The sequence below is a fragment of the Nicotiana tabacum genome, chromosome 23, assembly GCF_000715075.1.
Source record: "Nicotiana tabacum cultivar K326 chromosome 23, ASM71507v2, whole genome shotgun sequence".
Taxonomy (NCBI): Eukaryota; Viridiplantae; Streptophyta; class Magnoliopsida; order Solanales; family Solanaceae; genus Nicotiana; species Nicotiana tabacum.
Genome location: NC_134102.1, coordinates 111,443,811 through 111,459,726, shown reverse-complemented (window position 1 = coordinate 111,459,726; position 15,916 = coordinate 111,443,811). Strand labels below are relative to the sequence as shown.

Here is a 15,916-nt window from a genome sequence, read left to right as displayed (position 1 = left end):
TAGCTTGAATTTTTTGCTTACCTATGGCTCATCAAATGGTATTGTCAAACTTGGTCAAAATCACCATATCATTGAAAAAGAAATGTATAAAAGGGAAAATATTTTGGGAAAGGGAAAACATTTTGGGAGATTTCGAAAGCTTTTTCACAAACCTACCTAAAGAAAACGGCACTTCTGATCGCTTTCTTGTAACGGAATTCACAACACCCAGCAGTAAACTCATCCTCTTTGCCCTAACTAATAAAAACATCCAATGTCGGACTGCTAATTGTTTGACCCAACAATTACCAGGATATTAACACAACTTGCAAATAAGTTTAATTATTTTTCTTTGTAAATATAAAAAAGGGTAAACTAGTCGGAACCCAGTCACAGCTACGTAAAGGTTATGAAACTTCGATCCTGGTAACACAAACAGAATCAGACCGAGTATCCATTCAAATTAGTAGACACTAAAAAAGTGTTTTTTTTTTTTTTTTTTTTTGGGGGGTGGGGGTGGGGGGGTGAAGAAGCTACCAAAAACAACTACTAACCAGAAACGAGAAAGTAATAATGTAACTTCAATCTACTACTACAGTGAAATTGAGAGAAAAACTACCCTCGGGATACTCGGAGAAAAACTACCCTCGGGATACTCGGAGACCAAAAGAATTATAAAGCTACTACAATATTTGCAAAGCCATGATCCTGAACTGTCATCACAGAACAATTAACATGCAAGGCATGCATACTCATTACTCTCCCTTCAATGAGCTGTGCAACAAGTCCCCCAAGACCAACCATACTGTAGGCAAAGACAGAATAGCTCCCCTAAAGACGCATCACATATATTCACCTTTTCCCTCTGCCTCGCTTTTTTCCACTTTTTGTCTCACTCACTTGTTCCTTTGATGCAACAGATAATTTATCCTTTGTGCTTTCAGGTGTTTTCACTGGATCAGTTAACTTTTCTTTTCGGTCCGGCATTTCTTTCACCTTTGAGGAACTTGATTTTGCCTTGCCCGTGCCATTAACATTAGGCTTGTTGCCACTTTGAGGAGTTTTACCTTTGGACTTGGTGGCAGTCTTTGATGAGGGTTCTTGCTCAGACTTGGATTTAGGTGTACTACTACCAATATTAGATTTGCCAGATACCTTTTCAGTGTCGTCAACAGATTTACCAGTGCTCTTTCGAGGTTGAGCCTTCGATTTACTGCCAGGCTCATCATCCTCATTTCTCCTATCAGATTTGCCTTCACTCCTGGATTTAAGTTTAGATTTGGTGGACTTGCCTTTGAGATTACTGTAAGAAACAGATCAAAAACTGAAACCATTAGCTTCAATACCTATCAATTTCATAAAATTTAAAAACATGGATGAGATATCAAAGATAACCTATTAGGTGAAGCCTCCACTTTGACATGCTTCGCTGATGATTCAGCAATTGTTCTACCTTTTTTCTTTTGCCTGGCATATGAAAGCACAGGAGTCAACAGAATTCAATGAAGCCACTTCAGGAAATGGAATTACGACTCCTTTAACTCTACTCAAGTTCAAATAATTAGATTCAATAACAAATAAATCACGACATACCTTAAATGGCCGAGAAGAAAAGGTTAATCACACAATCACTTAAAAGATAGCCTCGGTTTCTTTAAAGAGGTAACACTAGATCCTCCTTACAATGTTAATTTCCACATCCCATCACTTCATACAACAACTTTGTGGCTTAAATCAAGAAAAACATAATAAGACAATAAAAGACATCTAATTAGTTATGGACAATTTAAACATAGCCCGCTCCACTTGGGTCTCAAACTAAGAGAAACTTCTCTTATACTGGAACCACCGAAACAGAAGTCCACATAAAATGGTTATTTATACACACAATCCAGCCATAGCACCTGGCTTTGCTCATAGACTAACAGAAGTAACATATTACAAATAATCAAAGTCACATGCCATCACAGGTTTATATAGTTGTGCTGTGGAAGCAGCACAATGCAATAGCCCTCAAAATTCAGCAATTCAACCAACTAAAATTATGGGATATCAGAGCAGGAAGTCAGGCTTTTTCAGTCCAATGAAAATAAATCCGTTCAATGATGGTGTGTGCGCCATGAAGTAACAGGCAGAGAAGGAGAAAAATAATAAAATAGTGGAACATCATCTATCAGGAAAAAATCATAGGAAAAAGTACCACGAGGATGAGGAACTTTACTAATGAGTACTTTATATTTAAAAAAAATGCCATCTGGCAAAAGTTAAAGTTGAAAAGTATTAACACAGAGATAAAACCTATTGACTTCTTTTACTTGTGATTAGCCGTGGATTTCAATCTTGTGAGACTTGCCTTGCAATGTACGTAGTCAAGATGGTGACCTTCAGGGAATGTTCAACTTTTGGCACTTCATTAATGGTATTAACTTAATGTGACTGGCACTCGTATTACATCCATCAATAAACTTGGTGCATCACATCTTTCTAAGAAAAATAATAAAAATTAGTGCATCACATATTGACAGATTCCAATTTTTACTGAATGGGAAGAGCGATTTCTAGACACAACACGGTAATCTACACCTACACAGATCGCAGATTAAAACAAGAGGGCTTTAAGGAATTTGTCAAACAATGGCGGGACAATTTTAAGATTAGAAAGACCAGAATACAAATTGGCAAGCAATTTGAAAGTACAGAGGAACATTTTAAGAAGCAAAATAGGAGAATACTTGGAGTCTTGGACGACCAGAAAATAATATTGTCAAAGTGCTTCAAGAATTTACTGGTCAGCTGGCAAGGGCAGAAGGTATCAAGGAATCAGAAGCAACTATGGTGGATCAAGGAATCAGAAGCAACTATGGTGGACCATCCCTCTATGCATTTTCTGGACCATCTGGGAAGAAAGGAACAATGTTTGCTTTGAAGACGAGGAATCACATTGCTAGAATAAAAAATACTTGTCTTCAAAATCTATTTTTTTGGTGTAAGAAATGTTTAGTTGAAAGTCTAGATCAATATATGGAGTTTTTGGATGTGTTAAGCAACTTGTAACTGATAGTATGCTATTTATAGGTGTTGTCTGATCCTGGTGTAATCTTGGAAAACCAGAAAATAATATTGTCAAAGTTCTTCAAGAATTATATGAGCTAGAGAAAGAAGAGATAATGTACCAAAAACAGGAGCTACAAAGTGAGGATTCAAGGAACACAGGAAATAAGCTGGAGATGGAAGTCGACAGTGAGATGGTTGAAAGATGGAAATGACAGTAGATCTTTTTCATAAAATTGTCTATGCTCATAGGAGATATAATTTATCCAGTACTTACATATGAACGAGAATATCTGGAGATGAGGAAATTAAGGAAAGAGTAATTACAATTTTATAAGTGATGGTTAACTGATACAAAAAGTTGTAACTGACGTTTGGATGAAATTTCATTTCAGAACATTAACTTGTCTTAAAAAGATATCTTGCGAAGACTTTCTGAAAAGGAGATCACTGAAAAGATATGAAGATAAGTACCAAAACTTGATGGATTTGGGATGGCTTATGAAGGTAAAAGGGTACAGGAACCTGATGGATTTTACAATGGGAATCTTTCTCTATACCTTGGAAATTGTCCATGATGATGTGAACAGAATGCTTAGAGCACTTTTATCGCACACGATCTTCCTTATTCTGTCTTCCTAAAGAGAATGGAGCAAAGGATATAAATGAATTCACATTGCTGGTCCCAAGCCCGTATAAAGGAGGAGGGAGATTAAGCACCCAAGGGTGTGGCCAAGTGGTCAATGATGTAGGTTGAGAACCATGAGGCATCATGTTCAAATCTCAACAGAGGCAAAAGCACTACATGATTTCTTCCAAGCCTGGTGGACAGAGTCGCCCAGTAGGGAGGTAGCACGTACTGTATGGAATTAGCCGACGTATGCGCAAGTTGAACTGGATACCACGGTTATCAAAAAAAATAATAAAGGAGAAGCATTAAGGTAGACCGGCAGCCAGTGTAAAACTTGTCAAATCATAATCCTCATACATCGCACCTATGTGTGAAGGAGTATAAGCAATTGTTCCCACATCATGGACAGGTATGAGTACAAAAGCTACTTTCGCCTCATTAATGCCCGGATGTGCTGTAAAATAAGAAAGGTTTCTCGCAGCGTGGACAGATAAGGGTAAAAAGCTAGTCCAAGAGAGTCGAGCTGGAACATATGCACTTTGACAGGGAAGTCGATGGAATTGGTGGATACCCTAAAAAAGGAGGAGAGTTAATATTGCATAGCAAAAGCCTAGAGAGATAACACGGGTTATAAATTATGATATTGTGTGATAGATAAAAATATGAATGGGTTGGAAATTATTGTAGAACCAGGACTTAAAAATAAAGTTATAGAGGTAAAACGAGTTGGGGATACCCTAAAAAGGGAGGAGAGTTAATATTGCATGGCAAAAGCCTAGAGAGATAACACGGGTTATAAATTATGATATTGTGTGATAGATAAAAATATGAATGGGTTGGAAATTATTGTAGAACCAGGACTTAAAAATAAAGTTATAGAGGTAAAACGAGTTGGGGATAGGATTATTGCATTAAGGCTTGTACGGGAGAAGGAGGCAATCAATGTTATTAGTGCCTATGCCCCGCAAATAGGTTAAAATAATATATAGATGCCTAATCCATGTATTACAAACATTCATATTGTTATTCCATATTCTATGTCGCATAGAATAATACACAAATTTTCACATAAACTTATGGAGGTATTATTTATGAGGAAAAGAAAGTAGCAACCAAACATTGTATTAACAGTTTTGGTGTTTATGAGGAGATAAAATCTCCTCGCTACACCAACCAGTAGCGCCTAAAGGAATAAGTAATAAATAGCCATGCTTACACTACTGATGACACATCTGGACTTGCAATTTGATCCTGCCAACATATCAGCATTCAAATGCATTAGAGAGTGTATAAGGTAAATCCAGCAAATATCAAATTCTGCCAGCAATAAACCTCTTCTGACACTTCATCTCCTTGAATGAATTCCCACCGTTCCTTTCTGAGATTTAATACTTCTGTTTCTCCATCATCATATGAAACCTAGTATGAAAATACCAGTCAAACTTTGCAAGTAACAAAGGGAACAAATCTACTATAGCAGCAGGAAATAAACTGCACTTACAGTGTGCTTTCTTTTGCCAGAATCAAAGGCACTAATAACACCTTCATAGAATCTGTAACAACAGAGCAGGGTCAGCAAAAAACCCAGAAAGTGTTTACAAACAAAAGTAAAGCAAGTTTACATTGCTAAAAGTGTAAAAATAAGGGCCCGTTTGGATTGGCTTAAAAAAAAGTGGCTTTTAACTTAAAGTGCTTAAAAGCACTTTATAAGTGCTGGAACTTGTTTTATAAATAAGCTGTTACGTGTTTGGATAAAAGTGCGGAAACTTAAAACAAGTTGATGAAGTGTTTGGTAAACAAGTGCTGGTAAGCACTTTTTCTTGTTAAAATGACTGAAATATCCTTAAAGTTGTTAACATTATAAAAAAGATGATGACTATAATATTATATTTTCCGTTCATAGCTTCAAATTCAGGGGTAACACGTAAATTCATTGAATGATTTGATTTTAGAATATAGTTACACCAATTTAAAAATAAAAAAAAAAGGATTCAACGACCAAAAAAATTAAATATTATGGAACCAAAAAAAGAAGCCAAAAGAACAATATTTACAAAATATTGGAATGTATCAAACATTATTTAAAAAACTATTGTTTGCTTCACGTTAAGAACTTCAAGAAATTGACAAACATTGGAGAATGGAGAAAAAAAAATAGTATGTTGTAGGGTTTTTACTTGGGGGTAATTTCGGGATTAAGAAAAATTATAAGGGATAAGAATGTAATATCCTTGGTCAAAGCAATATGGCTTTTAAGCCAATTTAGAAAAAAGCTGGGTTTTCCAACTTATTGGTTTGCCTTTTTGTAAGCCCATTTTTTGGTTGCCAAACACTTCTACAAGTTAAAAACTGCTTAGACCAGCTTTTAAGCCCATTCAAACAGGCTCTAAAACTAACTGAAACACTTGCGCAGCAATTTCTGTTACCCCGGTATGATAAAAATTGCTCACGAACTATAGCAATTAGTTCTGAGGACCGAGGGGGCAGAGGGAAAAAAGGTAGAGCAAACAAGTTGACAGCAGTGTAACACAGGAAATAAGATAAACACTTACGATCGATCATATGGCCACCAAACTTTAACTTTTAAACCAACCAGGCTTTCATCATATTGCACATCCTCTGTTGCCTGACAAGTAGCACAACAGCATATACTGATTAGACATCAGCTTCCTAGAGAAGTCACTGATTAATCACACAAGACATTCTCTAGATGATAAATGAATCAAATATAAACCAATTTTTGAAGATTTCACTACACATCCGACAACCTTCATCCTGGATATACACATTTAAAATATCAATATCATGGTTAAAGGGGGGTGCATAGACTGTCATAAGTAGAGTGAAAAAGACAAGCAAGATACTGCAACTATGTCGAAAAGGCGATTCCAATGGGACGGTCAAATCAAGCAGAAATATTTGAGCATGATTTTCTTTTTCACAAGTACAGTGGCATTTGGACACCGAACAGCTAACAGATAAGATGGATAAAGCAGCATAAATATACATTGTAAAGCACTTACCCTGTCCTTACCAGACGACCGTTTTCTCTTTGCACTCTTTGTGGTTTCCTCTTGGTTACCTTCATCTTTAGCAGGCTTATCAGGAGAATCCGGTGAAGGTATGCTCTCCTACCCAAAAAAAAAGGAAAAAATTAGATGGCACCAATAAGAAAAAAAATAGATGAGACTAACATGAAGAGCGTTTGGCAAGTCTAAAAAGGAATGAAGCTGCAATGAGAGAAACCAGAAATTACAGCGACATCATCCTTAGAAGAATATTGTAGGGAATCATATTACCAGCCTAGCTTTTGCAGGAGCACGCTTTTTGCCATCGTCCTTTTTCGTAGAGGGGTCATCCTGGCTCTGACTCTGACTCTTAACCCTCGGTTCATTCTTCTTACCCAACTGCTTCGGCGTTATTGCCTCCGCGTCACTGGAGGAGCCATCTTCTTTTTCCTCGTGAGAAGGCTCTAAAGGGGCTTCCTCGGAAGGGCGACTGACCTGCTTTGCTTCTAAGTGTTTTGTACCTTCAGATACCTCCTTAGACACACACTGTTTTTTATTCGAGCTTTTTTTCTTCTTTGGCCGACCACGACCAGCCTTTTTTCGGACACACTCGTCAGCAACGCTCTGACTTGGAGATATCGGAGCTACATTTATAGCTTCTCCCTCAGATTCTTTTGGCGTATAATGCTGAAGGTTAGCTTCTATTTTCTTCTCCAAAGAGTTGAATCCCTCACAAGCTGGGTCATCAGAAGTGGAACTTTCAGAATCGCTATTTTGATTTTTCCTGCATTCTGGAAGCTCCTCGGCTTCTTTTTCATTGTCGCCAGGAGCTTGAAAAGAAGATTCAGCTGAGTTTATTAAAGAGTTTGCCTTCTTTGCACTTTCCTTAGCAGCTTGTGCTGACCTAGACTCCGATTGCATTGACTTCTCAACCATTGAATCATCAGAATCAGACTTGGATGTCATCTTAGCAGCAGCATCTTGCAGATCCCCACTATCATGATTCTCGACCTTAATCAACGAATCTGTTTGAGCAGCAGATTCCCCGTTTCTTTCACTAACACCATTACTTGTGATGGACTTTGAAGATTTATTAACAGCATGGTCAACGTCATCAGAGCATGACTCTTCTCTGACACTCTCAGCCATCTAATCAAATAAGAAGTTCCCAAATAAATACCTTAAAATAACAGCCAGCCAACAACACAATCACATTGGAAGTACATTCTGGAAATAACACATTTATATGCACGACCATAGATGACATCAAACCAGCTCATCGATTTGGCAACACAAACAAATAATAATCATAATATCCAGATAACATGCTTGGCCTGCCTCGTCCAAAGATATTCTAGCCACTTTGCTCCCAGCAGCCTTAGACAATGTGCATTCCAAGACAAGATATAAAAATACGTATAACAAAAATATCCTGGAAAAACCACAAAACATAAGAAATCCAATCGCACAACTGAGTTGCATGAGCACCCCTCTGGAAGGCCAGAAAACTTGCTCTCGGCAGCCTTGAACACACATCAATATATAAACTTAGTAATAAAATAAGGAGAGAATTGCAAGGGGAAATCACATTGTCAGTAGTTTTAAAAAAGTGTGAAACCTTCAACTTGATGCCACACAAAGAGATACTGCAATAGCATGGCCTTCGTCAGATTTTTTGGTTGTTCGGTAAGCTCCCAGGTTCTATTTATAACATCACACAATGGAGCAAGCATATTTACCTTTGTACTCTTTGCATCTACTTGATGCCAATAATGAGATTATGAAACTACTTCATTATAAAAAAATACTGCGATAGTATTGCGTCCAAACCAACAACATCAACTACTACACACTTGTGGCACACACAGACAGTAAAAAGTGGCTTCAAATTCTCATACTGAGAAGAAGTACATGTTGAAGAACTATGAAATCAACATGCAAAACAGAAGTCAAGGAGCTTTGCAGAAATCACTCTTCCCCAGAACCATTAATAATTTAATATTTAGCAATCATCAATCTAATTGCTAAAGAGCTACAAAATTGGCAAAACATTAGAATTTCAGCACTTACATATGAACTACGAGATATATTTGGCATCTAATCACATCATCTACACAACGACGCATCCAGAAAGTTATACACTACAACTCTTTTGGTACAAGACTAAGAAATTGGTTTCCTTGTTAAATTGCTGTGGCAAAACATCATAACATTACAACAAAAACTACTTTGCCTCAATTCCGAGCTAGTTAGGGTTAGCATAAAATCCTTACAATCCAGTTTGCTCTATTACGACTCATTTCATTCCCGTGTCTAAAAATTGAGTTTACCAACAATCGAGGTTTCCTACACTTCCTACTAACAATCTTTAAACAAACTAAATAGATACCAGCAACACTTTGCCTGACGTCAGCACAGCGCATATGACTAAACCTTAATCTCCACTAGTTGGTGTCACTTCTATGGGTCTTTAGCCTTTATTAGGTCCTGCATTTCGCTAAATTTGTGTGGAGCCCAAAACATTGCAGGTCTTTTGAGACAACAATCATTTTATGTGATTTTAGCTCTACCTTCTCCCTTTTGCAAAACATCATAAAACTTTTTAGAAAGAATTTTTTTTTTGCATTCTTAGTTCATATTCAAATATGCTGTTAACAGTAGCCCTCACTGTACCAAGTTATTTTATGGTCATTTACTTGATCTGTGCCTCAGTTATGCCGCAACAATTTAGTAGATATCATCTGAACATTGCTACTACAGCGCTGGAGTTCGGATTTGAAAACTGAAGATTTTATTTAACAGGGACAATACAGTATCAAAAGCTTAAAAAGGCAGCATAACTTAACAATGAAAATTAAGTTACCAATTGGTTTCTTAAGGAAATGTCATTGCCAAGCTCAACAGCTATATGAGTCCCTTCCAACACAGAGGTCAGGGATTTGCTGTACTCATCCAAAGAAAGGTCTAATGATTCAACTGCTTGTGCCAGGTAAGGTTTGAGCTTGGGTGCACAATTTGCAAATACTGTCTTCACCAACTTCTTAGCAATGGGCGTCACCTCCTGAAAGTTGAAAACATTTAGCCATATCACAGACTAAAAAGGACTTAATAAATGCAATAATACAAAATAAGTGCATCTATTAAACCATGAAAAACCTTGCTGTGCTTTTTTACAGTAGCCAGCAGTGGGGTAAGCAGTTCCATAGTTACTTCTTCACTTTCTTCCAACACAACAGTCATTATCGTGGCCATATATGTGAATATAGCCTCCGAATGAAAATCTCTGGAAATGGAATTCAAGCAATAAACTGTTAGATTGATTAACTTCACGATGTCTACCCTAACGTCATTCACAAAGCAGTGATGCTGAACAATTTATTACAAGGTTTACAACAATCATTTCAAAAATAATGCTAAATTGATAATTAACATGGAAATGTTGCTGAAAACAAAGTAAAAGGTCGACTAAAAGAAAGTCAAGTTCCATAGAGTAAATGCCACTATTTTATATCTACTAACAACTGCAGCATGACATACAAAATTTGTGATCCTTAACAGCGTATAAGTCTATAAGGGGTCGTTTGGTTGGGAAACAAGTTATCCCATGATTAATTATCCCGGGATTCGTTATCCCCCCCCTTTTATAGGGATTAAAAAAACACTACAATCCTGGGATAACTGATCCCGGGATTAGTTATACCATTATTTTATCCCAACCAAACATGGGATGAAGTCATCTCAAATTGGAACTAATTATCCCTTAGCCCTCGTACCAAACGAGCCTAAGAGACTTAAAATCCAGCCAGCAACAAAATTCATCCCAGGGACGCCCATCAGTATAGTTAGAATTGACAGATTGGTAGCGGTTTAATAAAGCTTCACAAATTCATTCTTCACAACAAGCAGAACGAGAAGTAGCTGACGAGAATTACAGAAAATGCAATCCTCTGTTTCAATTAGAACATCATCGCTTATTAGATATAACTTTTCATTTTTTACCAACATGCAAGATAAAATTACTACCTCACTAGTTTAATGCAGCATTAGATATCATCAAAACGGATAATTGACCTTCCAGTTCCATTATGGATACTGGTCAAGCTGAATCTCAGTTGCTCGATTTAGTGAGGAATGCGAGGAATGGATGTCTAGTTAGTATGCAAGCAGATGTGGACAGTAAGAGACCTTTCAGCATAAAATCAAATCACACATTTGGCACAACTCTGGCCTCCAACAATTGCTTAAACCCCAATAAAGGTACGATTACATGTACATAAATAAGCAATTCTATAAACAATACAAGTCCTGGAAAAAAAATTATAGAAGTATATGGATCATAAACTTCGCCCATAAAAGATAATATGGAGATCATAAACTTCAGATGCAGTCTAAGGAATCTGCAAATCCAAGAATATACGATTAAAAACATTGATAGAAAATTATTTTGAATATTTGGGAAAAGACGTCAATCTTAATTACAAGTAATACTTGAAAGAGCAAACAATAGAAGCTCACCGTGGCGAACATCTATAGTCAAAATTTTCAATCAAACAGAATCACTTTTTTGTGAGGAAAAAGTAGATTACAAATAGAAGAACAAAGGTACATAGAAAGAGTCAAGATGTCCTTGATAGCAAAATTACGTTTAAAGCAATAAGATATATGGAGGTACCTTATCTCTTTAAGGAAATGCTGAAACATCTCTGTTATGAGCCTATCACATTCTAGATCAAGCATGATGACACATGACCTGACCTTGGCCACAGTCTCAAGGACCAAGGCCCTTCTACTATATGATCTGCTGCACTCGTCATGAAAATTCTCAAAGGATGAAACAATTAATTGAAAGACATCCTGTGCGTCAAACAAATGGAATGTTATTAGACGGCCGATAAGGAAGGATAATGAAAGAGTGAATTTCTGATACCTTCATTTTGTCATCATCGTATGGAGCGTCTGGAGCAGAAATTCTAGTTATTTCAGATACACAAGAAGCAACAGCGACCTTCACATCAACGTCCGAATGCCTTAGGAGTTCATCTGCTACCAATGCCTTCATTAGCGGAGAAAGTGCACCATGCATGGATATGGCTGGTGATTGCTCCACTCTAGACAGGCAAGACTCCACTCGCTTTAAGTAGACGATAAAGGGAAAATAAAAAAACAAAGCACAAGTGAAAACATTGAAAAGTAGAAGCCTAACAAAGAGGTGGCACAGGAATCCTGAAATACAATTCCAGATTGTGATCAAAATATTTTTGCAAAATCAAATGAACCAAAACATGGAAGGATTAAAAGTGACAAAATTATGTTTCACCCTACCAAATATATCATCTTATTTATTTCCCAACACTTCTCTTTTTCTCATTTCCATTTTCAACGCCTCAATGGACGAGTACTAGTCAAATCAAGCTTAAAATACAATGATGATACATCTACAGAGGACACCATATTATAAAATCAAATTATTTCCATCTAGTAACAGTTCCCACTTGTAAGTCAAATTCATGTTATTTGCAATAAGATAACAATTAATTACTTGGTGTTTCTTGAAGAAAACCAGTAGGGCTAATTTTCTTGCTCCAAATAGGATACAAGGAACCACATGCAAACTTGTAAAGTTCTTACCCACTGATGAGCTGAATATCAAAGTTAGCCCCAAGTTCAGGCTACCAAGCTAATAAGTTATGGAGTTTCTAAAACAATTGTTAGAAAGCAGAAAGTTTGAAAAACAAAAAGAAACAATTTGGCAAGTACATAGAAGCGCCACTTATATCATGGGAGCATGTAACAATCAGTAATTGAGGATAGACCACAAAAACCATAATGTTGTACATCCAAAGGCGATTTATAAACCAGAAACATGAATATACATTTTCCTAAATTGAAAATGAATTTACTGAAAAGCACAAATCCATGCATTGAACTTGAAAGCGGCACATTTTTTAAAATGTAAGAAAGGTGACGGGTTTATTTAAAGACATAGCAGTAGAACCTTTTTCTGCCAAATCTTGCTACAGGTAATTAAACTCTAATACACAACATAACTGCATATGTCCTTGGAAACAAATACAGAAGACGAAAACCCCCTATAAAGTCAAGATACTGGATTTTGTCTCGTGATGCCTGCCCCACGCAATTATATCCACAAAAGAGAGGGATTTTATTATTCGACAGATGTTATATGTGACACAAAGAAGTAGAGAACAAAGATCATCTATTTATTCAATGTCCAACTGCTAGGCAACCCCGGACTTGTTCCTTAATATGTTCGGATTTCAGTGATTGATGCATGGTCAGTAAATGAATTTCTGAGCTGCTGGTGGTACTTTAAGGGTGATAAAGAAGCGTTTGAGACAGAGGGACCCATTATCTCCTACACTATTCATCATGCTAATAGAAGCATAGCGTGGAATGATGGATAGAACTGTACAGGTGGTTACTTCAGGGGTTTCCCTGTGGTGATCGGGAGCAATGCACAATGAGATTTTCACATCTCTTGTTCACAAAAGATACTTTAGTTTGCCGTGACATAAACACTAACCAGCTGGATTATCTTAGACAGGTTCTTACACTGACTCAGTCATTGTCAAGCCGCAAAATCAACCTCAAGAAGTACGAGATCATCCCAGTGACCAGCGGGTGAAGTAAACAATATTGAGAATCTAGCACAACTGCTTAGTTGCAAGGTTGGAGCTTTTCCAACAACTTATCCCTTTGGGCGCTAATAAGGATCAAGCTGCATGGGACCTGGTGATTGAGAGAGTTGAGAAAATGCAGGATGACAAATGAGGTGTATGCCGAAAGGGGGAAGGAAGTATTAACTGCAAGCACTTTATTGAGCATTCCCGCGTACTTTATATCATTGTTTCACGGACCAACTAATGTCACGGCAAATTTGAAAGGCTCCAAAGGAACTACTTATGGACTCAGAAAATGGGGCTAAGAAGTTCCGTTTAATCAGTTGGGAAGACGTCATGTCTCCAAAAAAATGAGGTGGTCTTGGGGTGGAAAAAACACCGAGTTCTAAACAAGGTCCTATTAGGGCGATTATGGAGATTCGAAACTGCGGAGCATGCTTTATGGAAGGGGGTGATAGTGGAAATGTATGGAGTTCTTGAAGGGGGATGGAGGACTAAAAAAGTTACTCCTTTTTGGGTGTAGACTTTGGAGGAATATTATGAAATAATAGGAAAACTTCTTTTCTTGACAAGGGAAATGATCGGAAAACTTCATCATGAATCAGATTTAGGAGTCACGGGTGGTGTGGAGAAGGAACTCTGAGACACATTCTGACATTCCCAAAATTTTATAATATATCAAACCAAAAGGAAATGACAGTACAATAAATCAGAAAGGCTACTACGAGGGGAATCTTTTCTTGAAATACCATCACTTGCGTCCCCTTATAAGTTTCTGGAGACCGGGATGTAATTCAGATCTTGAGCATCTGGTCAACCAGCCGAGTACAGCAGCGGGGGAAGGCGTGATGATAGTCGGGGTTGGGATTTTAGCTGGGTAGGGTACTAGTAGTGTTACCCTAGCAACAGGTTGGTCCTTTGTCTCGACCATAGATAGGAAAGGCTAGAGAGCGCTTCCACTAGAGAGAAAGAGAGGAATTAGCAGTTAGCTAATTTCATGAAATTCTTCTCACTTAGAGGGTAAAACACAAGAAAATTTCTGCGCTTTCTCCATGACAATGATCTATTGGCCAAGACTAGCCTCAAACTTGCAAATTATCCAAATCAAATCAATACTTCACGACATAAATAACGGATTCTATGAGCTTATCTGGAGATATTAGGTGCGCATTGTAAAACTTTGGACGTGTTGTAACTGTAGACTTCAACCCATCTATTGTCAAATTCAAAAGCAGGCGGTTTTATTTTGCTTTTTCCTTGAAATGCCATCTAAACAGAACCATTAGGCTTTCCAGCCAACCCACAAAACTCAAATGCAGAGGTAAAAGCCATATACAAATTGAAGGTAGGAAAAAGCTCCCAACACTCACATTGATAACCCCTAGGCAATTTCAAATGTGACCAGTATAAATAAATATGCAACTCACTTTTTACAACTATTACAAGAATCAACCAATTCGAATTAAAGCGGGAAAAAAATACTATAAAAGAGGAGAAGGGACTCACGTCGAGTAACAAAAGGAGTTCATCGTCAACCGAAGAAATGGGCTGAAGAAGCTTGTTTCCAGCTTCGACGAGCTGTTGTTCCAGTTCTTTATGTGAAGATGCCATCTTTGGTTTTCTCTATTCTCAGAGCCTTCAACAATTATCTAACAAACCATCCAATAATCCCTATAAAACCCTAGAATGAAAGAAAATTTTTGCGTGCATGGGAATTGAGAGGAACAATGAAATAAAAGGTGGTGAAACCCTAGAATAAGCAAGCAACAGGCAACAAAGAGAGGGCGGGGAGGAAGAGAGCGAGCACCGAGGCGATACTCTTGTGAAAGAGAATTAAATAAAGAATCATAAGTATGTTTATTTTTCGAAGGTTATGTAAATCTAAAGATGATCTGTTACTTTCGAGAAGATGTATGTTTAATATCCACTAACCAATTTAAACCTTTTCTACTTTACTACGTAGTTTTTACTATATGTGACAAAGGGTGGCCGGGCCGGGTTGAGTAGAAAAGGGAGTATATATGGCGTAGTATAGCCACTTTTTTAAGTGGTATTTAATTTTTAGCCAGTATTTTTAATATTAAGCAAAAAATAGCCACTACTCTATTAAAATTAATATGAAAAGACTTTTTTACCCTATATCCATGAGTGATGTGTAAATATTAAGGATATGGTGCCCTTAACTTCATGAGTGATGTGTAAAATATTAAGGACACTATGTCCTTGACATTTACATTGCACTCATGAAGTTAAGGACACCATGTCCTTAACATTTACAATGCACATATGAAGTTAAGGACATGATGTCCTAAAGTTTAACAACAAAAGTTACAAATACAAGTTAATGATATTATGTCCTTAATATTTACATTGCACACATGAAGTTAAGGACACTATATCCTTAACATTTACATTGCACATATGGAGTTAAGGACACCATGTCCTTAATATTTACATTGCACATGTGAAGTTAGGGACATGATGTCCTAAAGTTTAACAACAGAAGTTGCAAATACAAGTTAATGATATTATGTCCTTAACATTTACACTGCACATATGAAGTTAATGACACCATGTCCTTAATATTTATACATCACTCATTAAGT

General features: G+C 37.1%; 1 protein-coding gene across 4 annotated transcripts; it reads right to left on the bottom strand.

Annotated features, from left to right (window-relative positions):
* Positions 1-389: 389 nt before the first annotated feature.
* Positions 390-15,199, bottom strand: LOC107785957 (sister chromatid cohesion protein PDS5 homolog C). 4 transcript variants are annotated; one of them, XR_001648021.2, is made up of 14 exons: positions 14,817-15,199; positions 11,597-11,800; positions 11,342-11,523; positions 9,826-9,952; positions 9,533-9,730; positions 6,961-7,818; positions 6,685-6,792; positions 6,214-6,287; positions 5,163-5,214; positions 4,994-5,080; positions 4,878-4,912; positions 1,573-1,707; positions 1,375-1,446; positions 390-1,282 (listed from the first exon to the last, which is right to left on the bottom strand). XR_001648021.2 is itself a non-coding variant. In XM_016607385.2 (13 exons), exons 1-13 carry the CDS (start codon positions 14,919-14,921, stop codon positions 832-834), a joined length of 2,553 nt encoding a protein of 850 aa, XP_016462871.2. In that variant the 5' UTR covers positions 14,922-15,199; the 3' UTR covers positions 390-831. The 4 variants fall into 4 exon arrangements, 3 of the variants coding, with proteins under 3 accessions (XP_016462871.2, XP_016462872.2, XP_016462873.2); XM_016607385.2 differs by lacking the exon at positions 1,573-1,707; XM_016607386.2 differs by lacking the exon at positions 1,573-1,707 and having other exon boundaries at positions 11,597-11,777; positions 14,817-15,160.
* Positions 15,200-15,916: the final 717 nt, after the last annotated feature.